Source organism: Panthera leo, chromosome C1 (assembly GCF_018350215.1).
Source record: "Panthera leo isolate Ple1 chromosome C1, P.leo_Ple1_pat1.1, whole genome shotgun sequence".
In the NCBI taxonomy this organism is placed as follows: Eukaryota; Metazoa; Chordata; class Mammalia; order Carnivora; family Felidae; genus Panthera; species Panthera leo.
The window spans coordinates 9,159,106-9,185,128 of record NC_056686.1 but is presented as its reverse complement, the minus strand read 5'-3'; the positions used below and the strand labels follow the sequence as shown (position 1 = coordinate 9,185,128).

General features: G+C 50.5%; 1 protein-coding gene across 8 annotated transcripts in view; it reads right to left on the bottom strand.

Annotated features, from left to right (window-relative positions):
* The window catches only part of VPS13D (vacuolar protein sorting 13 homolog D), a 266,928-nt gene that overhangs the window by 24,238 nt on the left and 216,667 nt on the right, over nucleotides 1–26,023 (bottom strand). For all 8 annotated transcript variants that reach the window (XM_042954200.1, XM_042954201.1, XM_042954202.1 and 5 more), the window contains one exon: nucleotides 1,598–1,729. In XM_042954200.1, the coding sequence (XP_042810134.1) occupies nucleotides 1,598–1,729 (132 nt within the window). The remainder of the gene's footprint in view (nucleotides 1–1,597; nucleotides 1,730–26,023) is intronic.

Here is a 26,023-nt window from a genome sequence, read left to right as displayed (position 1 = left end):
GGATTCTGGGTATTGCAATGGTGACCAGAGCCAGGGCTAGACTAAAAGAGCAAAACATATTCAAGAAGCATGCTGTGGACGGAACGGTGTCCCTGCATTAGCCTTATGCCAAGGCCCTGTTTGGAGGAAGGAAGTAATGGAAGTGATTAAGGTTAAATGACGTCTTAAGGGCAGGGCCCTGATCCTACAGGACTAGTGTCCTTATAAGAGACACCAGAGTTCTTGCCCTTGCATGTTCTCTCTCAGACAGAAAGTGTCCACCTGCAAGGCTGGAAGAGAGCTTCCACCAGGAACCAAACTGGCAGGTGCACCTCCAGAACTGTGAGAAAATAAATTTCTGTTTTTTCAGTCACCCTAACCATGGTACTTTTTATGGCAGCCTGAGCCGAAACAGTATCATGTCTCATCAAGAGACCTTCCAGTAACACTGCAGGGGGCCTGAGTTACCCAAAACGCATCCGGGAAGATGCCACACTACCCAGCAAGCAACAGATGAATTCTGGACTTGGTTTTTGATGTCTCCATTCAAATACTGCTATAAAAATATGAGATGAGGTCAGCTTAACGCTGTCTCTAACAATGACAATGAAGCCTATCCTGAATTAACCTCTGCTTCAGACACTCCTCCATCAGACAAAAAATATTCATGGCCCTCAGAGCCCTCCTTCTCTTGCTTTAGCTTAAAGGAGAGAAATGAGCATTAAAAGAAATTAAACAAGCATTTTGCTACTCGCCAGGCACAACCAGCTGCCTTCTCTGGACTGGAGGGTCTAACACCAATTTAAGTTAATGAGCTTTTTTTTTTATGCTAACAGGTCTCTGCAGAATATCCTAAGATAGTGATATACTGAATCCTATTGTGTCAACTTGGAATAATTTCACTAACCAAAAATACTCCAAGACCCTAGGTATATAAGGCCTCCCTTTCAAAGAGTAACAAAACACTCTTTTAAAAATTGCTTTTCTTGGGGGACCTGGGTGGCTCAGTCAGTTGAGCGTCTGACTCTTGATTTTGGCTCAGGTCAAAATCCCAGTGTCGTGGGATCGAGCCCTGCATCGGGCTCGGTGCTGACTGTGGAGCCTGCTTGGGATTCTTTCCCCGGCCCTTTTCCCCTGTTTGTGCACGCTCTCGCTCACTCTCTTTCAATCAAAAAAAAAAAAAAGTCTTAAAAATTGCTTCTCTAAAATTTTCAGACACTAGTTGCCCTTTGTTTCTGTTTTTTTTTTTTTTTTCATTACTGTTCTGCAGCAAACAGTAGAACACCAAAGTTTAAGGACATTTTACAGAGAAAAAGGCCTTAAAACTGAGTACGTCCCATTCACGATCTCCTCTCTTTGAACAAACTGGAGAGGCAACACCACCTTCTAGAAACAAAACCCAGATGTCCCACTGTGGAACCCAGTTTGAGAACCTCTGCTTGAAGTCAAAGGCTTTGCACGAGTAGTGATACCTAGACCCGTAAAAGGTTTGGGTCAAGGAATCTTCGACAAGTTCCACTCCAACGCCTAAGAGTCACGAGGGCGCCTGGAACAAGAGCAACTACTTAGACTCAGAGACAGAAAAGATAACTCGGTGCACTCCCGAGGCTCCACTTACAATTCGTCCTGAACGTTGTCTGTCAGTTTGAAGAGCTGCTCCTGCCCTTCTGCCTGGCTCTCAGAATAGCGGGGCAGCAGCCCCTGGGGCCCGGTGCAGCAGCGCGGTTTGCGAACCCTCTGGGCTTGAGTCCTGGATGGGTCAAGGGACAGAAAGCAAGGAGGTCAAGCATAACGGTTGACACGATTTCCTTTCTTCGTCTGAAATACAAAGCACCACGTGGCACAGGCGGAGTCTAACTTTAGCGACTGGAACTGAGCGATGGCATCAGCTATGAGCGCACTCGCTACGAAGACAGTGCTGCTCAGGACTCCAGTTTTGACCAGAGCCTTGCCTCCGCCATCTTCCGTGTGATCACGGACAAGTGAGTGGGCTTCTTGCACCCCGGGTTCCAGTTCTCTCTGTAAAACGGGATGAGGACGCCTACCTCACAGGACTGCAGTGAGGATCAAACAGAATCGTGCCGGCCGCACCTGCGCCCCACAGGACGTGGGCTATCTACCGGTGACGACTCCTGTTGTTGTTCCTAAGCCCTCTCCTTGGGAAAACCCCGCTTTTCTAGGAACCTTCAGGAGAGGCGCCTCTGGACTTGCAAGGGACAAGAACGGCGAGGGCACCGGGGCATCTAGGAAGCGGACACCAGGCTTCTGGGCTTCTTCAAGGTGAGCTCAGCTGTCTGGGCCCAGGGCGAGGGACACAGGAATCCTATGAGGGAGCAGAAACGCTCCATGGACCGGTCCCAGGCCACAGTCTGGGACTCTGCAGCGACTCTCACTCACGCCACCCGGCTGTCGGTTGCCCAAAGGAATCTGCTTTGCCATGGCTTTCGGGGTAGGCCGATGTTGTCTTTTTCCACAAACCATATACAGGGTAATTGGTAAGTACTTTTTGGTGTTTTCCTAGAAACAGGAGTCCATATTTGTCTTGGAAAGGCTGTGCATATTTCAGATGACTGATAAGAGTGCGCCGGGTCTGTCCTCGGCCTTGTACTCGCTGTACTTTTCATTATTTGTTCCTGGATTCCACTGAAGCAAAACAACCCTCTCTAGACACAGCTAGCGGCAAGCAGGAAGGCTCGCGCACTGACTCACAGCTTCAGAACCGTGTACTCACAGTAGTGTAGAAATTTACTGCAAAGGCGAAAAGTGCCCTACCGGGCAAACGGGAGTACTAATACGGACGGAAACAGTCTAAAAACTCAGCACAGGCTATGCGACACTGGGACACCGCAAAGCACTCCTGGACCCAGGTCAACCCTCCGCTCACCGGGCCGTGGTGTCTGAAGGCCCATACCTGGTTGATGTTTGCTATGTGCCAGAGAGCCACAAGTCCAGTGGTACACTTTTAGAAGTTCAGCACTAAGGATGCCCGAGATACCACTACATGAGCTCGTCAGGGATGGTGTAAGAAGCCTGTAAAGAGGTTTCAGTGATCTGTACTGAGGGAAGGGGTGAAACAACTTTAATTCATGTCGTGTACTGACATATTCCCGCTACACACCGTCTCCGTTTCTGCTTGAAGATTTCGGCCTTGTAAACGTTGGTCTCAAGATTTAGTTGGCTGTTTACATGCTAACTACCGGCTGAGGGGAGGAAGGGAAGTGTAAGGAGCCGCCCGCCGTGGGGTCCCCAGTGGCGAGGTTGGACACCTGCTCCCGTAAGGGTGCTGGCAAACCAGGGCAGGGAGCGTGGCACGCTTGCCCAGGCAGCAAAGCCCTGCTCTGTCTGCCTGGCCCCCGAGACAGCTACTGTCGGTCCAAGCCTGCCAAGGGCAGGCTCATCAAGGGTCCTTTTCCCAAGGCAGTCCTCCTGTTCTGTCACCTGGAAGAGCTTCTGGCTATCGTGACAGAAGCCCCAGAAGCCCTTCCAAGAGGAACAAGATACGATTTTGTTTGTTTATATTTTTGAGAGAGCGAGCGAGCGCGCGCACAGGCAGGGGAGGGGCAGAGAGAGAGGGAGACACAGAATCGGAAGCAGGCTCCGGGCTCCGAGCCGGCAGCACAGAGTCTGACGTGGGGCTGGAACTCGTGAACCACGAGACCGTGGCCTGAGCCGAAGTCAGATGCTTCACTGACTGAGCCAGCCAGGTGGCCCCCGCCCCCAACAGCTTTTCAGTATAAGGTTTCATCCTGATGCCTCTCCCCACATCTTCCCAATCCACTGGGAGGTCCACAGGCTCAACATCCATATGGACTCCCAATCCAACTACCACTCCATCTCTGTCATGACTAACAAACAGTCTCTGGATTTCTAATGGATTATTACAACAGTCTTGTAATTTATTCTATTTCCACCCTTGTCCGTTCTCCTCATGGCAACGAGAACGATACTTTCAAACTACAAGTTAGATTAAGTCAGCCATGTGTCAGCACGCATTTGCTTCACATCCCACTTAAACTATTCACGTATTGCTTGGTGCCCCATCTGGAACATAAGCTCCATGACAAGAATTTTGTTTCATTCACTGCTATCCTGGGATCTAGAACAGTACCTGGTTCGTGGTAGAAAAGCAGTAAATGTTAGTTGAGTAGCTGAACGAATGCATTTGTGGGTGGGTAGGGGGTCAGCATAAGGGCCATTTTAACCATGGAACTCAAAAGCAAAGGTGGCGTACTAACTTTGGTGGAGAGTTTGAAGACCAGAGATTCTGAGCCTTGAAGGTCAACAAAGTTAAGGGAAAATGTGAACCAGCTAGAATCATATCTTCCTGACAGAAAGGTCAAGGATTTGTGTTTATATAGCCCGCTGATCAAAACCAAGGAAGAGACATGAAGGCATGGTCATGAAATTAATGTCTTTGCTAACACATGTAATTTCCTTAAAAGAAACAATCTTTTCATTAGTACCAAGAGTGGGAACAACATGCTACACCGATGAGAAGAAAACTTACTAAGAGTCCTAAATTCCTCCGCTGGGATCCAAAGGAGCCAGGGAAGTCAAGGAAAGGAGGCTTGTTTCTGGACCTGAGCTCCTGGAAATCACATCTTGTAACAACCATGGAATAGTTGAAAATGTAAGTAAGTGTACCCCGTGTTATCACATTAGCAAATAGTTGGCTGGGGTGTACAGTTATTTCTTGACTCCGTGGCATCCCTCAGGATCCTCCCCAAAATTCACTGACCCAACTCACCTCCACTCCCAGCACATCTTTGAACTTGCTAACTATAAGCCCACCCAAATGCTGGAGAACAGGAAGGAAGAGTGGCTCCCTTGTGGGTACACACTGCCTCTGTTAGATTTCTTATCTGTCTTTCCAACAGGTTGCACACTGTCTTCCCATTTCCAAGGTCCTCATTCTGTGACCAACCAACCATCCAGGGGAGGCTGGGTGTAGTGCTCAGACACTGCTGATAGGAGGAGCTCACTGTGGCTTCAAGGGCCATGGACACAGAAGAAAAAAGAGCTCAGCTCTGCCATAGGAGGAAACAGCCATAACTCCAGGGGCTATCAGAAGGGGTGGTTTAGAGATGCTCTTACCTAGGAGCACAAAGGCATTAAAGGAACTCTTCCCAGAATCCCCTACTGCTTCATCACTGTTGGTACCTGAAAAAACTATTCTTTCTTCTCCAAAATTTACCTGAATTTTTAACCTCTGAGGTCCTAGTGGGAGGCTGCAGGGGTGTGTGTGTGTGTGTGTGTGTGTGTACTTAAAGTCAATGTGTGTCCACAAATATGGCACCAAACTTAATCAAATAATTATGAACAAAAACCAGTAAGCTGGTGTTTCAAACCTTGTAAGCCAGCAAGAAGTTTAAAGTGCTATTCTCCCGGGCAGGCCACTGTGTGATGGAACTGTCCTCTCCATCTATCGATGATGGCACTGTAAATTCAGGTTACCCTTTGAAAGCAGTATGGCCGTAGGTAAACAGCGATCTTGTCTGTTCACGCTCTGTGACTGGGTAGTACCATGTGTCTACTTTAGATTTACAATTCTTAAGTAACTTTTATGTATTCATGTTCCCTGTGAGCCTGCGGGCACCTGGAGGGAAAGGACTCTAATTCCCTAGTTCTTTGAACTGGGCTTTAGGACTATGCTCATCAGTATCCTCAGTTCAAGGCCTACTGTCATCATTGGCCTTTTTCTTGGTTTTAAATGGTGGAGTAAAATCTGTGAAACCACCATCCCCAGCACAAAAACGCCATCACTGGCCACAACCTGTATCTCTCTGTGTGGTCCTCTGCTGTGCCCCCCCCCACCCCTCCTCCACCTAAGACAGCTACTATTCTGAATCTTCAGTATAGTCTCTGCTTTTAGTTGTTTTAGGCTTTTCAAAAAGGCGGTCATTGCCTCTTTATGTCTTGGGACTTACTTCTCCCTCAAGACATACCTGCTAAGAGTCAGCCACCCTTCTGTGTGCACCTAGAATCATCTATCGTACCTACTTATTATCATCATCCCATTGCACGGATGTACTACCATCCATCCATTTTCCTGTGGGTGGTACAAGGGCTATTTCCAGGGTTTGCTGCTATGAACATTCCCGTACACGTCTCCTGGGGAATGGAGGCAAGAGCTGCTCTGGATATATACAGATTTAGGAGGTGTTTGCTGGATCACCAGGCATCAGTGTTCGCCTACCAAGACAATTCAAACTGTTTCCAAAGTGGCTGAAACAATTTACACTCCCACCAACGGTGCACTTGAGAGAGCCCTGCGATCTACATCCTTTCAACACTCGGTCCTGTCTAGAAGAGAGCACTGTCCAGTAACACAGCCACTGATCATGAGTGGCTACCAAGCAACTAGAATGTGGCCAGTGGGACCGAGGAACCGGAATGTTAAAACTTTAAAGTAATTTAAATTTAAACTGCGCGTTGAACAGTACTGGTCTAGATCCTCCCGTTTCTGCTCCTTGAATGGGTACAAAATGGCATCCTGTGGCCTTCTCCTCGTTCCTGCCTTCTCTTGTCAACCTAAAGGATGGTGGCGGCTGTTAAAAGAGAAGGAGGAGGCTAGATGCTGGAGCCGAGGGTCGACGTCCAAGGCACTCTGGCCCACCACTGCCGGACCAGCCTCTGGCCTCCCCCGGCTGCCTCGCTCCCTTTCTCGCGATCACCTTCACTGTCAAGACGTGCTGCGTCTTGGGCAGGGTCTTGGCAATCCTGGGGATGATGGAGCGTCCATTACACAAGAGGTGGCAAACCTCTGCCCGCTCACCTCTCGTTAGTTGACGGCGTCTCTTACCCCCGCCTGACATAAAAGATGGCTTAAAACATGAGTCTGTTTGGTGCACAGGCGGCAACCCTGCCTCCACAAACCTTTGTTTAGCCAAAGGTCTGTGGTGGATTTAATTGCTGCCAGCTGGGGGCTTGTCGGCCATTTTAAGCTCTCAGCTGCTGCGGTTTATAAATTTCACAGTGTATAGAAAGAAGCAGGCCTTCCAGTCAACCGGCTAATCCAAAATGTCAGCACCAAATGAACTTGAGCTTTGAACTCCATGAAAATGTCAGAGAGTCGGCGGTACGGCAGGGACGACTCTTCCCCCAGGGAAGGGGCTGCTGATACAGTGGCTGATACTCGGCAGATATCCACCCAGGGACGGCGATCAATACGGGCCAGGTCTGCGTCTGGCCAGTGCCATCTGACATACGCCGGGGGCCCCAAACCAAAGACGAGGATCATGAAAACACTCCACGTCATTTTCCTTTAGCAACTATAAATCCAAACAAGGTGACACAAGGAGAGCTAACCAATTCCACTCGGTTGATCTTGCCTTTCAGCCTGAGGGTCAACAGTTGGCCAACCGCGATTTGTTCTTTGCTTATATGATGAGTAACTGTGTCACAGCCCTATTAGCTGAAGACAGATGTTGCACACACATACGCATACCCCTGTACAGCTTATGTTAGGCTATTAGTCGGTTGAGAAATTTGTCATGGTCAATGTCTATCAACCAAGTGAGGTTCAAAAACAATCAGTGAATGAGGAGAGAGTGTATGTGTCAAACATGTGACTTCCTAGTACAATAGACCGGTTTATTCAACCTACCACTGCCATCTTCCTTAGGGGCTGTGTGTACTGACCCCAACAAAGTGATGGATTGTGCCTGCATTTACTTTGTGTGTGTGTCCAAGACTTTTGTTTTAATTAAATATCTTACAGATATATACTATGCTCGACTGAGCACAAACAATTAGGCTGAGAACAGAAGGTCAACCCAGACTATCTTCAAATACTGTGAACAGGTGACAGCTACGAGATACCAGGATTCTCGACTGAATGGTTCAACCAAACATTTGACAGTCCTCTAAAAGGACTCAACGGTCTATCTAAATAATACTTTGCACTGGAGTGTATGAATTGGTTAAAACTTCCTCTGATACCCACTGCAGTATAGTGTCTGGAAGTTCGAGAAGCCTGTCACGCCAAGAGCTGTATCTCCTCTCCGACCTGTAGCCCTCTCATCTCTATCCACTTTCAAGGACTAAGTGGAAAAGCATTTTTCCTCCACGGATTTTACTCCTTTCAGCGGAAACCGTAACCAGAGGGCATTCTGCGAGAGGGTGAAGGCCTCTCAAGATTGGCTCAGTTGACAGGCGAAATTCTTCCCCAGAGTTCCATGACAAACAGAAATCTACTTTCTAGAACCCACTCGGACACAACATTCAATCCATAGGGTTAATAATAATTGCTGAGCTCTGGCTGCACTAAGCCTTGAACCTAGAAAACTGTGCCAAATATCCGCTACGACGATTTGGATTTTGAACACACCAAAAAATCGGTTGGGCAGAATGAAACCAAGGATCCAAAGTAAGACAGCCAGGAAAACGAGCCTGCTTAGAGCCTTGTGTCTGCCTCTGCACCCCCCCCACCCCGTCCCCGCCCCATTTAATGACTTTTCCTGAGCTATCACATGCACAGGCCAGCACTAGGCCTCTGGGAAGACAGGGATGAATCAAGTTTCCAGGAACCTTGCTGGAGTCTAATGTAGAAGATAAACAAAAGCAGGCAATTCTAATGCGGCACGGAGGCACTAGGAGAGGGGCCGTCTGACCTGACGGCCCAGAGGCCAGGCTCTGCAGCCAGGCTGCAGGGCAGAACTCCAGTTCCACCACTCATAAATCGTGACCTGTGGCAAGTTGCGTAACCTCTTGGAGCCTTGGTTTCCTTATCTGTAAAATGGGGATGACAATAATGAGGCTGCTGTGAGGAGTACATAATGCATACTGTGCTCATGAGAGGCAATGAATAAAATGTCACCTATGAGGATGATGCATCCGTGGAGAGGGCCGTGGGCACACGAGGGGGGGCCTTACCGAGCTTAGGCAGCTGAAGCCACGATGGGCTAGGGTCCCACATCCAATCCTTTTTTTTTTTTTTTAATGTTTGTTTATTTTTGAGCAAAAGAGAGCGCGAGTGGGAAGGAGCAAGCAGAGAGAGGGGGACAGAAGATCCAAGGATGTCAAGCAGGCTCCGTGCTGACAGCAGGGAGCCTGATGCGAGGCTCGAACTCACGAACTATGAGATCACCACCTGAGCAGAAGTCCAACTGACGTTCAACCGACTGAGCGACCCGGGGCCCCATCCAACATCCAATCTTTCTCACTCGGTTTTCTTATTGGGGAGATTGCTTCAAGCAGAAAATTTTCCCTTTTCCTTCTGCTTTCTTGTTAACATTCTACTTCCTTGTCTCTAGAGTTCTGAAGTCATATGTGTAAAAACGCACAAAATCCGCACTGTTATCGTTGCAACTGAAAATGAGGGAAAGATGCTATGCACGAAATCGTTAGGAACTGTATTACCATAGCTGTTAGATTTTTAGTCATTTGACATCCTGCAGTGGGGACAACGTTTCTTGGGCAGGACTTTCTCCCATCAGTGGGATTCACACCTGACTTGTTTATAGGGGTCAAGGCTTCCTATAACCCAACACGTGTTTTGGGGACCCCGTGACATTGCAACTGTGACAGCTGTAGGACTCATGCCAACAGATAGGCCTATTGAGATTTAACCTCTAAGAACAACCCTGCTCCCAAGTTTTTTCTCCGAGGCAACTAACTGCCCCAGGGGGGAGCCTACCTGTTCCTGAGGCCAGGGGAGGGGCAAAGGCAGCTGGCCTCATTAAGAGTTCCAATCCAGTGGATCATGCCACAGTGAGATTACAGCCTGATAGCCTCAGATTTCCTAAAACGCCTTTTTGCATGCATTCGGGGGTTGCTTGGCTTTTTTAAAAAAATAGACAGCTTATAAAGTGGTTTGCAGCTTTCGACATCTTTACAAAAACGAGGTATCTGACCCACACAAGCCTCGTCTGTGTTCTAATCACAGCGTTCTGAATCAGAGTGTGGTGCTTACGGGCATCTCTCAAGCCACAGGCACATTCCTTGCCAACCTGTCACCCCCAAATGTCAGTCCTAAGGTATTTCGCCTGGGCCGAAATACACAATTCCTGGTAAACTTGATTTTGTGGCTATTGAGCGCAAATGCTAATGATAAGCTGATTAAACCAAAGAAGCCAGATATTTTCAGATTGATTTCTGGCAAATGATGACACAATTTCTTTCTTTTAATCTTTACATTATCTACCTTCTCCCAAAAGTTGATCTCTTTTAAGAGAAATGAAATTTAGGAGCATGGTGTTACAGAGAGGAACATAAGGCTTTGGAAAAAGACAAACACCGACTGAAATCCCAGTCCGTTCACTTATCAGCTGAGCGACCTCGAAAAAGTTACCAGACTGCCGGCAGTCTCCGTTTGTTCATCAAGAAATGGGAAAGTGGTACTTACGTGGTTGGTAACGTTGAAATAACGTACGAAAAGCACAGAGCAAAGAGCCTGGCACAGAGTAGGTACTCAGAAAAGTTGTCTCCCTCTCTCCTACCCTTATTCAGAATTCTTAGGCGCTAAGTCAATGGAAAATACCAAAGCGCACAACTTTTAAAACTCAGATTTAAAATTTCAGCCTGAAAGAACACGACGGAAACATGATTTACTGAGCGTGTATGAATGATTCACAAGGAGTATGTCAAATGTTTGAATGCACAGGTATTTGCTGAAGGAACCAGTGCCTGAGTGTTTACTCACCTGGCCACCCCAGGCCCCCTGTGTGCTTAAAGAACTGTCCTTAAAGGACTACAGCTAATCCACCTAGCAGCTCAATAAACTACACCAATTGTCAAATTCTTACAATGGGAATTGATAGTTTTAGAACGGCGCCATTAATAAAGTTCATCCAAACGGAGATTTTCAGAAGCTATTTTTGGTGGCGGAACACTCTCTCTAAATGAAGTTTGTAAGAGAACCTGAATACGTCCAATCCCTGAAAACGGAGCTGCCCTGACGAGGGGCAGGGGACGTGCCTTCAGGCCGCGGCCTCCCGCTCTCCTGTGTGAAGGGCCTGCCTCACAACCACGGCGGAGCAGGCACGGGGTGCCGCAGCTCACCAAGGGGCCTGCTTGTGATTTGTCTGCTTTATTCTAGCCCACCTGCTCATCCAGGTCGGAAGTTTTAGACATTCCTCTACCATCAACCAGAGTGTGGTAGAGGGTGAGGTGGAAAAGGACACAGAGGGGATGGGAGAAGCAGCCTCAAAAACGGACAAGACACGCAGGATGAACCGCGGTCGCGAGAATCAAAGTTTGCGCACAGCCTCCACACTCCCAGGGATAAACAGGCTCTGCTCCAGGCCGAGGTTGGACCTGAGGTGGCAGAGGGACACTCCTAGGCCCCGGGAGGGTTCACAGAGCCAGCTGTGCCACACCCCCTTTTCAGCCACCCAACTCTTCCAGGGAGGGGGCCTGGAAGGCGTGGGAGGTGTTGAGCAGAAGCTACGTGGAACCAGAGATTTTTTTTGTCCGTTCTACACACTGCTGTACCCCAGCACCTAGAACAGTACCTGAAATGCATGTTCATGCACACATAAGAAATGAGCGGGCCGGTGGCCACAAGACTGTGTCAGAACCGGTGGCAGAACGGCCACAGCTGCTGCTGCTGAAGCCAAGGGAGTGGAGGAGGGGCAGTCGAAGCCCGAGAAAGGCCGGGACTTGGTCACAACCCAGGAACCCCTGGAGCACAGGCATGCTGGTCATTCCCTCGCGGAGGCACGCTAGAAAGTTACTGCCTCGGTCAAGTTCTCCCAGGCGGCAACTGGATAGCTGCCTGGTGGCCTCGGGGGACCGTGCACCATCTGCACTTTTCCAGCAGAGAAAAGAGTGGGGCCTGGCATTCTGGAAGTTGCTCAGGGGCCCAGTCTAATCCAGTCTCGACACTCAGCACTTCCGCAGCTCCGAACCCGCTGACCGAGATGGCCGATTCTCTGCACTAGCTCGAGTTCCAAGGAGAACCCCCTTCAAAGGATTTTTGCTGTATGGCTTTCATTAGTGCAGTCCCAAGTTTGAGACTCTTGTGACCTAGAAACATAAAGGGATCAGCCAATCAATCACCTACTTCTCATCTTCCTGCTGACCGGCTGGTGCTTGTTTATTGTTTGCCATCAAATGTAACCTATGGCTGAGCTTTCTCAGAAGCCAAGACCACCTCTAGTCGAATCTGCCCTCTACAAACAAGAGATGGCACCTTCTCTTTGAACTTGTGTCAAACTGGCTCTGGCCCACCATTCCGGTGCCCTCGAGAATATCTTGGAGTTTTCAGGCAATGGAAGAGGTGTTTCTTTGTTCGGGCTCTTGCTGCAGTGCCTGGGTATAAAGCCAGAGGAGGACTAAGGAAAGGGGAACATCCATGTATCTAAGTGGGGAGTGGGTTCAATGGTGTCCTTCCTCTTTGGACAGGAAGGAAGCAGAACACAAGCTAGCAGCAGGCCCCTGTGGGGCCTCCACAAAAGGTACACGTCCTACCTGGTGCCATGGTGTTCAACCTGGTGACAAAGGACTGTTCTTTATTTGGCGATAAGAAGGTCACGCTGCCTTACAATTAAATGCTGCCAGCGCGAACATGAATGGGACTGATTGCCATAGTCCATCAACCCTTGGCAAACTGGTTTGTTTGGTCTGGACAGCAAACAACATTCCACACTACTGGATTTTTTTCTCCCAGATCCCCTGCGGCCCCATCACCCCCCAAAACCTTTTTTCAAAAATTACAATCTGTTCTGCTGTCTCAAGTTACATTCTGTAAATAATAAGCAACACTGATGAAATGCAAAAAGCTGAAAATTTGTAAAGCAGAAAGATCTGCAATATGTCCCACATCTGTGTCACATTAAACATGCACTCAACAGATTTGTGGATTCCTGTCTAATCAGCACACAGGGGTGACGTGGGCCAGCGGGGCTCTTGTGCCACATGCCACAGCAGGGCTGAGGGCCACCGGAGGCAGGCAGGGAGGGGCAGGAGTTGGTCCTGGGAGGTGCATGCGCCAAGCTCGAGATGCAGGCGACATGGGGCTGCCGGCGGCCTCCGTTTTGGCACATGCGCGGTAGAGACCGGCGGGCGACTGCTGTGGTGAGGTCATGGGAGAACAACCACTCGGACCCCTCCTTCGTCGTCCTCGATGCTGCTGAAGCTGGGCCCGTGGCGGTTACACTAAATAACATGTTTTAATGACCAAATGTCTCATTTGAAGGAGTTGGCTCCATATTCATTACAATGACTACAAAATAAAAATAGAACAGAAGGAAACCAATTAAAGTGCATTTGGTAAAATGCTTAGAGGCTACCAGAGATGACAGTTGTTACGCCAGGCAAAATTGGACGCCATCTTTCTTTCTTCCAAGCCTTTCTCTCTCTCACGTGCACACACGCGGAGGCACAGGCACGCGTACTCCCTTTAAGAAAAATTGGCACAGCATAAAAGAGAAACTGGCATGTTTTAAACTTGTGGCATCGTGTTGAGTCCCTGAGTGATTATAAGGCTCCCTGTTGGAAAAAACCACATTCAGACTCAACAACGAGTCTTTCAACGGAGGAGCACAAGGGCCTCTAAGGATCTTCCACGGAAAAACTTAGTGTGTCACCGCCTCAACCAGCTCTCTTATATCTGTATTTTCCCCACCGACCTTAAGTGAGAGAGACACCAGAGTGAAGGCTGCTGGGCCGCCACAGTCCACGGTATGTCCACGCAGCTGCATTTATTGTGTGGACTATACACGGGGCATGTTCATTTCACGACATTCTTATAGGAAGCTGTGAAGTTAGTATTCCATTTCATGGAGGAGGAGATCATGCCTTAGAGAGATTATCAAGATTGCTTAAGGCCATCCAGCTGCTAAGTGGCAAAGCCAAACTTGATCTTGGGTCTTTCTGATTCTCCTGGACTCGGTCAACTTGTTGTGAGTGCTGATGAAAATGTCTTTAATAAATACTCTGACCCGTCACTGTGTTGAGCATTCTGGGGATCCTAGAGGAAGACCAAAGAAGGCAGAAGCATGACCTCAGGAAGGTTATAGTCCAGTTGGGAAGGTAAGATGGACATCCTTGAAATGGGTGGGGAAGAAACCCAGACACTGCATCGGTGAGGAGACAGCTAAGGGCATCTGGTACCATGCAGACAGAGGGCATGATGGGAAGGTCTGGCTTCAAGCAGTGTCCTGCCTACAAGCGGAGCAAGATTTTTATTAAGACAACAGGGTATGGCATCAGTACTAATCTGCCACGTTTTACAACAGGAGCTGGCGGTAATCAAATACTAAGAAACAGGAAGAAACGAACCACAGGATAAAAGCCGGCCAGCAGACCACACCACACAGTATCCTAAACCGTCTGACTGAAGCCTCATTCTCAGTGCTAAGGCACCCGACTAGAGCTGTGACAGCTCTCCTTTTATAAAGTGAAGGTGGAGACGTTAACTCACAGGGATTCACACAGTGACTAATCTCAATTTCATTAATATTTGGAGGAAAGATCTGTACTAATATGGATGAGAAACAGATTAAATGACAATTATTGGAAGGGTTGGGCCGAGACAGGCTGGGAGGAGACAAAGCCAAACACTAAAAAAGGGAGACAAACTTCGATCTCAAGAGCTGTGAAAAGGGTTGGGGTGAAGAACAGGCAAAGATAATTCCCAAAACAAGAAATCCAAACAGCCAACTGAAGTAAGAAGAGATGCTTCCACACTCCTAATTATCAAAGAAAGGCACTCAGTGACGTGGAAAATTCGCTCTCTCGGATCAGATCGGTGGGGACCAAAAAGAGGAACGATGCCTTGCTCTTAGTCTAACATTGCCTTCATAAAATTTTTGGCTGGATTCTGAGTAAATGGCCAGAGCTGGCAGGGGTGAGGAGACACGGGTCCTCTCAAGCACTGTGGTGGGAGCACACAGAGTTTCAACTTCCTAGAAGGCAGTGTGCAATGCATTTCAAGACAGGTAAGGATACCATGGCACACATGCAACTTGATATCATATAAATGTTAAGAGTGATGATTAACTTCTGGAACGGGAAGATGTCCCAGAGTCACCGTTGGGTGAAAAAGGTCAGCTGTGAGCACGGGTGTTCCTATTCACGTAAAATCACACGTACGCACGTGTGCACACGCACATCTATACGTGCATACAGAACTATCTGCCAAGGTCACCACTATTACCTTTCGGCGACTGTCAATGGCCAGGGCAACTGAGTTCTTCTCCTTGTCTTCTTTAAAATGGGAATAACAGTGTCGAGCTCACTGGTGTGCCATAAAGCGGTAACTTGCACGAGGGCCTTGGAACAACGTCCACACACTGTGCGTGCCCATGCGTTGTTTGAATTTTCACAACAGTTCACATCTGTGCATCTTTTTGAACTCAGATAACAGAGCTATTCTTTCAGAGGACGATTCAGGACGCAGTGAGGCACAGACACCAAAATGTCTAAAGCACACTTAAAAGAGCAGAGCACGAGGGCGCACAGACTTCTATCATCGTATGTTGTACACAAGCAAGGGTTGGAGGCAGACTGGAGAGGGAGTCACGAGGGCCGGGCTTTGTCTGGGATGGCTTCTTGTGGCTGAGGGGCCAGTCCGCGTGGAGAGTTCTCAAGAGGAAGGGGACAATGAACTGACCGTCACTGTCTACGCTACTTCTTCCGACACTGGGCGGCACAGCCCCACCCTATGCTGGATGGGGGTGAGGGCCAGCGGTGTTGCTCTGGTGACCTGAGGGTCCTCGGCAGGAGGCCTCCTTCCCAGCCCACCTGATTTACTTTTCCAGCCCTATCTTGCTTTTTGACCTTGGAGAGCAGAGCGAGGGCTTCTCCTGCAGCAAGTGGCTGGCTCGGCACAGCGTGCCCTGGCGGATGAGTGGGAGCTGGTAGGCTGGGCCGAGGCCCAGGTGCCCACCGCACTCTCCCTACACAGCCCTGTGAGGCGAGTCAGGGACTGCAAAGGGGGCACTCCGAGAGCGGGTAAAAGCAAACGCACTCTGCCTCCCAGCCTGCCCGACATTCCCCTGCAGCCACCACAGGGAGAGAGAACATCTGGAACTGGTTTCGAGGCTCTCCAGCTGCAGAGCCACTAGAGTGAAGTTCGTGTTTCATTGGAAATTGCATTTCGGGGGCTTATAGACTGTCCTTTCTGATTCTCGTCAGGGTGAAGTACAACCTAGAAGACAAGCTGGTTCACAGACCAAATCAGCTTTGCTTTGAAATGCTCTCCTTCCCACCCACCCCCCCCACCCGCTTTGAGAGCAGAATTAATGGTCCAGGTGGTGAGAATGAAAAGAAAAGGGCGTGGGGTCATCTCAGGTGCATTTCTGTGCCTTCATAAAAATCAGACGCACCCCCTCTGGGCCAAGTCAACACCAAACCCTCAGAGTACTTGTCTTCCTAGGAAACAAGAACCAACAAGACCGAATCCATTGGAACTGTCGGACTGGGGCTTGCCTCTACAGGACTAGAAAAAATGGGGATTCAAGATGTGTTAGAGCTTGCTGGGAGCCAAGGAGGCAGTGGGGAAAGAAGCTACTAGACACTTTCACACAGAGGGGTCAGCAGAATAAAGTCCTCTCAGATCTAGTCTAGCCCACCCGCCTTTCTGCAAATGGTCCCCGCCCCCTGCCGCCGCACGGTCCCCAGCACTGAGACACAGGCTCTCGAGAAGCACAGACCCATCAGCAGTCGGCACCAGCCCCTCTGTCTGAGCCTCCCTGCACCTCTGGGAAGAGCAGGCGCATCTGGGAGTTGACCCAGAGCAGAGGTGACAGCACCCTCCCTACTCTGCCAACAGCGAACATGAAATGTCTATTCTAGCGTCTCCTGCCGGCTGAGGGTGGTCTCTCCCTCTGGACCTCGAGGTGGAGGCAGCTAGTGAGAGAAGACATGTGGTTTTCCAAAGACCAAGCTCCTTGCCTGGACAGCAGCAGGCAGGCCTGGGACAACCCTGAAGGCCACAAAGGAGGCTGAGTCACATATCAGGCAAGAGGTGATTCTTCAGCTGCTTTTCATCCTTCCCTTTCCAGAAGATCACTTAGATGCCAAACGCTCAGACCAGACCTCCTTCTGCATGTTACGTGAAGCACTGAAACTTTCAAGTACTCTCTCTGTCTTAAAATTTTTGCAGGTAAGAATTTCTATAAATCCCAGTTAGTGGATCATCTGGCTACCTCATGGCATCTTCGATCGCTGTTAAAGAACAAAAACAATTGAGAAAAGCAGAATTTCTTCCTACAATTTGACTGCTCACTACTCCCTTAGCATCTCTCTCTGATATTTCAAAAGACCAGGTATAGCACGGCCCCTTGATGCCAAATGCATTCAAGCACATGACAAAGAGAACCTCTGAACAGGTGCCCCATTAGGAGATATCCAGTACCAGGGTCTGCTAAACTTTGGGTTTAGCAATCATTTCAGGAGTCCACACCGTAAGTTGGTTCTCCCTAGGCTTTTAAAGCACCTTGACCATAGAAGCAAAATCAAATGGAATCCAATGACCGCAGGGCTGCCCAGCCATTCAGGTGCTTCTCCTACTCCCGAAAACATTTTTTTTTTTTCAGGCCCCACAGCACCAAAGTAAGCAGGAGCCTTCCTTGGCCACGAAAAGGAGGTTACCGCATGTTGAGCACACCCTAGTCAGTCTCCTTCCAAGGCTTCCCGTACTGTGTAGCAGCTGGAGTTCTCAGGTGACCAGCTGGTGAAGACAGCTTTTGCTGGATGGCAGAGCAAAGACAAGGTGGAGCCAGGTCGCATCATGGCTAGTTTGTGAAAGTGACAGATGCCGCACCTGGGAGGCTGCAGTCGTTTATCACTGGTGGGCGGGGGGCGGCGCAGGAAGGAGGCTCTGGGACAGCACAGCTCCTAGACACAAAGCTCAGCGATCAAGTTCTCCAGGCATGGACACTGGCTGGCTAGGGTCTCCCATGGTCCTCTCGAACTGTCTCTGGATTAAGCTGGTTGGGGTGGAGTGAATGTGATAAGCATCGTTCACACCAGGGGACCCAAAGTTTATAGAAACTACCCCCCGGCCCACCCCGTTCCCCCAACACCTGCCCTGGCATCTTTTCCCATATCTTCTGGGTCTGAGGCAGATACCCTATTCCCTCTCTCCGTATCCATATCCAAGAACCAAAAAGAAGTGGGTCATGAATGCTGGTGAGAAGCCTCAGATTTAAGTCATGAGGTCTTTGGGTGGGAGAGACCAAGAGATGATCCAGAAACAGCACGGAAGTTAGGAATGTGTGCTCTGCACTGAGACTGCCAGGGTTCAAATTCTGGCTCCCTCTCTCACTACCTTTGAGATCTTAGACCGGTCACGTAACCTCTCTGTGTCTCATGTTTCTTAGCTGTAAAGTGGGGAAAACGAAGCATCCACCTCACGTAGTTGTTGTGAAAATGAAACAGTAAGGACAGTAATATATGAAAATAAAATGCTTAAAACAGTGTGTGGCACACATAATCATTCAGCATCTGGAGCACCGTCAGCTGGGACACGGGTATCCACCCACGATGCCTTGTCCCCTGGAGACAAGCTCCCTGGGAATGACAGAAATGTCTGCCTTGCTGGATGGTGTGGACAAAGGAGGGGCAGGTCCCCAGTTTGGCCAAAGGACGGGCGGGATTAAACTACCCCTTAGCAGACTGTTTTCCTAGGGTCCTCTGAACACAGACAGTGCCTTTCTTCCCACTACTTACACCCAGAGCCCTGTCTGTCTTCCCTTTACTCGGTGCAGCATTACCGCGAGAAGCCAGGCGCCCGCAGGCCCTGCTGTGATGTGACGGGGTGCCCGTTCCCCCGCGCCCTCCCGATGAGGGGACCGAGGCCCTCCGGGGCGGCCTGCCTCTTGACAGTCGGCACTCGGGGCTAACAGGCCACCCCATGGGTCAGCCTTGCACCTGCTCTGGTTTTGCATTTGGGTGCGGCTCTGGAAAGCCAGAAGGTGAGGCTATCAGCACCCTTCGTGGAGGCTGCATAGCGGGAAAGGGAAACAGAATCATCCCGAAACGCAGCAGCTCCAGGAGCACGCTCCGCCGTCCGCGTCCAACCGCCTCTGCCGCCAGCGCGGCCTCCTCGGAGACGGCTAGGTTTCCTGCGGTGTCAGCCCCGCTTCCTTCGGCAACATTATACTGCAAACAGAGAGCTACTTCGAATAAAGCGCTACGGTGTCCCGTTTCTGGCCGGGATGGCGGGGGGGCGGGAGGGGGGGTTGGAGGGAGGCGGGAGACCGACTGCTTTGCCTCTCCGGAGGGAAACCCTCTCTGGACGGCGCCTCTTCCCTCTCCCCGGTCCCGAGAAGCTCCGTCTGAAGAGCAGAAACGTGCAGGCTTTCCTGCGTGACCCCCGACGGGCAAGTTCTGAGTGGCAGCTGGATCTATTACACGCGGTGTGAGAGGGTTAAACAGGACAGCCGCCTCGACTCCTTAGAAACGTTTGCCCTGTGGACATGTACTCGTTGGCGGCAGTACAAGACTCGAGCTGTGTTACACGCCTTAACGATACGGTTCAACTGTCGGTCAGGCTTGGGCCTGGCACCGGGCCAGACCGCAATCAATGGGACACAGAACCTCCCCCTTTCAGATCATCACGAAGGCTCATATTATCTCCTTTTCGTCGTGCTGGTTAAATTTATGGAGCAGAACCCTGAAGCCGCATTCCTTGGCCTGGGCCGGCCCACGCGGCCCTCCTTCCCTTTGTTCGGTACTGTAAGCGAGCCGTGCTTTGGAGGACGGCAGGGTTGTTAGTTCAGGCACTGACTGTTTGCTCATGACTGAAATGAAAGAGTTCAGTGGAAGGGCAAAAGGACAGCCCAAGTGTAAAACCCCATCCCAGCAGGCCCTGGGCCCTACATATAGGCCCGGAGCTGCTCCTGAATGTATGAGTGCACTCTGTTCTCACAAAAGCAGTATCTTCAGTCTGATCTCTGACGAACCGTCTGGGAAACGGCAACCAGCTCTTCGCGCAGCGCACCTCCGCGCGAACTCGTGAATTCGGGGGTCCCGTGGGGGCTCGCTTGCCCTTCGTACAGGCGAGACGTTAAAAGGAGCCCCGGTTCTGCTGCCCTACTGCCGTCTTCCCGGGTGCCGCGGGGGACGGGAATGCAGACACTGCCTGGTGGCCGCGCTTAGTTTAAATATTAATACAGAAAAAAGTAAACTCACACGCGTGAGCACGGTACGTGAATGTGCACGTGTGTGCGCGCCTACACGGAAGCGAGGCGCCCAAGGGGGATCCGGTCTCATGGAATCAAACAGAAGGTCCCGTGCATGAGCCCTGCTGAGTCTGCTCTCGCCCTCCGTCTTCAATAGCCGATTCGTGTTCAAAGGGCTGAACCATCAGCTCGATGGACAGGCCTCCACCTCGGTTTAGAGATGATCCCAAGGGGAGAGCACTCCCGGAATTTGCGGCTCACCCCAGAGGCTGCCGTCTGAGGGCCAGAAAGGCGGTCGTGCCAGAGCTCAACCCAGGCTCTCCAAGGGGATGAGCTGTGAACCCACAGTTCGTCGTGTGAACCACCATGGTTTAGCATCTGTTGTGCCTCAGTGGGCCCACCTCTAAATGAGGCTACTGACAGCCTGGAATGATGACCAGCGGAACTCTTCTCACCAAAGTCTAAGCATAACAGAGGAAGGAGGAGTAAGAGAGGAAATGGAAGAGGGAAAAAAACAAGCCAAAACTAAACCAAAGACACGCTGAGAGGACCAGGTAGGAAAGCCTCTGAGGGGAGTCACTGCTGGCTTTTTGAGTGCTTTCCTGCCAGCTTGGTCGTTTTGGCCACTGTTATGCAGTGCTAGACTAGGGCCCACGTTTGTTTAAAAATAAAATCCCACACTAGCAACAACACGCACAAAGGTATTTTCCACCCCTGGGTAGAGGCAGATGTCTCTGATGAAGTCCAGTGAGGCCGGTGGTGGGCTCTGGATGAGAGTCGGGTTCAGCCTGAAGGTGCAAGTCGTGCCTCCTGATCGGAACTAACCCGGTCTTTCTGAATGAACTGTATACCCATTCTTGTTTTCCTCAAAGGTTTCCTTGTCCACGATGCTGATGTTTCGAGCTGAGCTAATGAATTTGTCATTCCAAAGCCCAGAGCACCTTTTTTTTTTTTTTGGGGGGGTAGTAGATAGGAGGTGCCATGGAATGAATGGATCACAGAAAACTGTCTCCAGCTATTGAGAATCCCGGTGTCTGTGGTACTTCTTTTACTGTATAATATTTGTCCTGGTTTGTACAAAATATAGGTTGCAGAGAGCTACTTAGGTCAGGAAAGAGAAAGGGCACGAAAAAGTTAGGTAGGCTAATTTAGGAAATTCTCAAGAAAAATGTGAAATCCATTCAATCTGCCTCTAGTTATTCGCATATGAATTCGGGGCTACGTGAAGTCTTAATAACACCTCATGTCTCCCAGGGCAGTCTACAAAGCACCTGCACACGCCCACGTTATCACACAGGCTACATGAACACTTGCGAGTGAGGCCGGTCTCCACTGGCTGCTGGGTGCATAGCAGGCGGCCTTCTGAAGACTCACTCTGGCTCATCATGAGCCCAGATGCGTCAAGATTCCCTGATATATTAAAGTTTGGAAAAGCAGACCCACCGCCGAGGATGGGACTTTCTTAGGGGCCAAGATAGACTGTGAGAGCTCAATAAACAGTGACCTGGATGCCCCCACTTCCTGTGGGACTTTGTCTCCGGGTCACTTTGATAACTGTATTTGGGGACATGGAATCGTAAGGAAACAAAGGGGCCCGACTTCAGAAGTGCAGGGACGCAAGCTGCTCACGAGTGGGAGGCGGCAGCAGCCACCCCACGGGCCCAGGGCCGCCATCAGCAGCCAACTCACCGCCGCACACGCTTCTCTCCTGTGTGCTTTCCGGACGGCCTTCGCAAGCTACGGGGCCCCGCCACGGACTCTATGTCGTACGCAGGGCCTAAAAAGGACGAATTTTATCCTAGTTTGGGAGCCAAAGAGGAATATGTTCTGGAATTTGCTTTTTCATACCACACACAATCCATTCTTGATGCAAAATGGCCTCCGTCAAGAGCTTTTCTTGAACACCGACTTCCGTGGGCATCCGCTAAAAGAATCCGCTAAAAGAATCTGCGTAACGTTCTAGTACCTCTACGGCGACGGAGCATGTGGGAAGCAGTCTGTTCACAAGGGTTTGCCTGGATGTTACATTTCATGTAGGCTGTCCTCACATGCTGCCCCCATGTGAGCTAGCCTGCCATGTCTGGGGCCACTTATTCAACCCTTCGGGGGATTAGATGTAACCAACTTAAACAGTGCTAAGCCCAGCTGGGGTTCAGGCTAGGGCCAAGGGTTGCTCAGCAATATTTTAGGTACCGCACTGCCTCCGATTAACCTACGGCCTTTTTATTTTTAGAAAATATTATCGAGCTTTCGTATGTCCTGCCTGAGCTCCTTCTTTGTCCCAATGCCCAGCTTCCTCTGCGCCATTCCTCAGGGAGCTATTCACCTCGGCCAGGCAGATGTGACCAGGCCAGGACGACCCTCACCCCCTCAGAGGTGGGGAGACTGGCCTGAGGAAGGGACAAGAGGCTGCTGGCACAAGGCCACAAGGCAGAGGGATGTGAGGGCCGGACTCGGGGTTCTGGTCTCATGATTTATGATCCTGCCCTCTTGCCAAGAGGCCATGCTGCCTCCAATACCCAAAGGGAACATCCAGATAGGTTATTTTGATCGCAGAGACTCGAGTCAAGGAGGAACTGATCCTACACTGACAGATTAAAAGAATGTGAACTGCTGTCACTTCAACATGATAAATCAGAATGATGTTCCATGTTACTCTGTCAGCACCACCACTGCATTCTGGGAATAAGAATCAAATCCTGTGAATCCTATCCCCAAACTTAAAACGAAACAAAGCAAAGCAAAAAAACAAACAAAAAACCCCAAAAAACACAACACAACAAAACAAACCCCCAAAACCAACCTGTGGTGTATTAGAATTCAGTAAAAGTTTTGTGACAAAATGGGTCGGCAGAGCACTTTGCCTGCCTCACGCGTTCTGTAGGAGTCTAAGTCCCAAATGAACTGCGACGGCAGGGACGCCACCCCCTTCGAGCCGCCTCCCCCTCCTCCCTCTCGCCCTGCGGCACCCAGAACCTCCTAGGAGGAGCAAAAGGCAACGGGAGCTAGATTTCTGGAAATAGGACAACTGGGAAGGTGTGCTCTGAAATGCATTACAAAACGAACATTTATGCTCCAGAGGAAGCTCATTTTGAAAGGCTCCAAGCTGCACAATAACCCGAAGCCCCGTCTCTTGCCTTATGCAGAAGCCACGAAATGAAGGGCGCACGATGAAAGCGGGGTTTCGAGGGGCCCGTCGCATCTACCCAGAGAGGAAAGAAAAGAGTTCTTCCTTTTCAACTCTAGCCCTGACCCCGAGAGCACTCTCTCGTTTGTTTAACAGACTAGGGGACCCCGACCTACACGATAACATTGCTGTGATGCCGTCCTGGCGGGAGTCACGCAGATAAGCCCTCGCCCGTTCCAACGGCCCCGCCGAAGGGGGATCCGATTCTACGATTCAAAACCCTTCCACAAAACTCCACGGTGGCCTGTCATGCGTCTGGAGAGTGTAACTGTTTTTGAGGAATGCTTTCCAAACCACGTAATGCTTTCAAGGCTGTTTATCAAGAGAGCTGGATGAGCAACAGTGGCCCGAAAGCGTCTGTCAGCTGTCACAGGGTCGCACGCCCCGTCCCAATCTCCGCAAGCACTCCATCACTCCCGGTCGCCCCAGCCTCGGCAGACAACAGATGCCAATGTTTGGAGACATTCGCTACATAACTTTTACCCGACAAACCTGGCTCCAGGACAGATTTCCATGTCATGTGGGGCTTCTGGCTGAACTCTGCTCGAACCCAGAGGCATATCATTTACAGCAGACACTAACAATAGTTTGGGATCACCTGCTCCTCACAAGTGGGTTCAGAGTGAGTTCGTGGCCTCCGCACACCTTTTTCAAAGGGCTTCTCCTACACGGAGGCTGAGGGCCCAGGCTGAGGGCCTCCGCCCAGCAACCTCGGCCGCGTGACGGGCACAGGTCTGTGGGCCTGAACTTCACGGTCTGTTTTGTGCGGAGAAAGAGACCAGGAAGGACAGACACCCAACCGAGCAGGTGAACCTGGCCTCGCAGACTAGAGCAAGTGGCCAGTGGGCCTTCGGGGGTACGGTGTGTGCGAGCAGCGAAGACGTCATCGCCGCCTCGCGTCCGCTCCGTCCGTGTTCAGAAAGAGCCCGGACGCCGACGCCATTTCTCGAGCCCCGACCGCACACACCGCTTCAGGCGAGGTGCTCTCGTGCATTATGCCACCTCCTCCACGTGAGCACCACGGAGGCTCCCATCCCACGGGAGCGACAGGACTCTCACCTCAGAGACAGGAAGCAGGGAGGGACTCGCTCCAGGCCACAGCTGACAGAGAACAGCGCAGGGCCTCGGAGCCGGGGCTGCCCGACTCCCCGCGGGCCCTCTGACCTTGTTGGACAGATGTGGGGACCAAACCGCGCTGCGGGAAGCCCTCCCTGATTCCCGTAACCGCCTGGTTCCTTTTTACGGGGGCGGCCACAGTGCTCCTTCCCATTTCTTCTCCAGAACTGGGGAAGACCTGTGATTTTATGTTCTTTCCACATCTCTCTCTGAAATGACCGCTTCTCTTTGAAGAAAGACCTCTTGCCCTTGGAGTGTCGAGATAAGAAAACTTTCAGCAACTTCCCTTGGAAACTACAAAACACCCATCAGCACCCAGGATCTAAGCACAGTCGCTCACCAGCTGCCGGCCCTTCTGAATAGCTTTTATGGTTCCACGAGGGGTGGTGACAGGGCCATGTCACTACCGTGGGGTGTGCTATTTCTTTCATGTTCTTGGGATCTGACAAGAGCCTTCTACAACCTGTTTCTTTACGACACACAGAATGAGAGATTAAAGACCAAGCCCAGACTTGAGGCTGGGGTTGGGAGTAGCAAAGCCTTCTCTCCAGGCGCCTTCCAAGGCTTCCAGGGAAGGAAGGGCCACTGGCCGCCCAAGAGGCCGCTGTTCAGAAGTTGTTGCCGTAAAAGGAGGGAATACGTGGAAAGTACACAGAACGGTGCCTGGCTCGTGGTGAAGGTCTGAAACCGTCAGCAGCCACGTTACTGTTTGATTTCCCGATGCCACCAAACTTAAAGAAGGTCGTAGCAGAAACCACGGATATGGATGTCGGGCAAACCACACGGATTCAGAGCTACTGGCTGGATGCGGAGGGGGAAAGGACATCAAGAAGGGATGAATGAATTAGTGAAAAGTCCCCGCTATAGAGCTTCTGATTAAATACGACAGACTGAGTCGAGAGACCCCTCGAAAGCGAAAGCCAAGGGATACAAATGGCACGACTCCAAAAGGATAAAGAGAAGGTGTCAGCACTCTTTCAGAAGCGCAGGAGTAGACGGACAAGCGGTGCTGAAATGTAAGCCCGAGGGAGTGGGAGCCACAGAGCGGCAGGCTGATTAATTAGTACGGTAAAGCCCACCAGGTTTCAGCAAGACGGGCACCAAGAAGCTCTGGGGCTCTGGGGCCAAAGGCAGGCCCTGTGTGGCAGGGTGCTGCAAAGAGCAAGACTGGCTACCGGCCCGTGGAAGCAGCAGGGAGATCTGCGGGCCCCTCTCTCACCCCCGTCAGCCTGTTCCTCCTCAGCACAAGACAGGAAGGCCCTAGGCCCCACAGACGGCTCCCAGGCCGCTTGTTGGTGCCTCGGCTTGAAAGAGGATCAGAACAGACAGTCGAGAATCACCAACCACCTGAGGACTGTCTCCATTCACGAAAGAAAAAGGCCAAACCAACGGGAGAAAGAAACTTAGGAGCAGCAGGGCACCAGCCCTGTGGTTTCTAGACAGCAGGAGGTCCACGCGGGAGCAGGCGGCACCAGGGGAAGCACCTACCAGAAAAATCATAAACCCGACAAGTTGCTTCATACGTTTTGAAACATACAGAAAGAGTTTGCAGATAAATCAGCAACAGGCAGATAGAAAACCACATTTTTTTTAGGGAGTCACTAACTTTGCAGTAAAAAAAAAAAAAAAAGCTGAAAGCAAGAACTTGAGGAGAAGTGGGAATATGCAT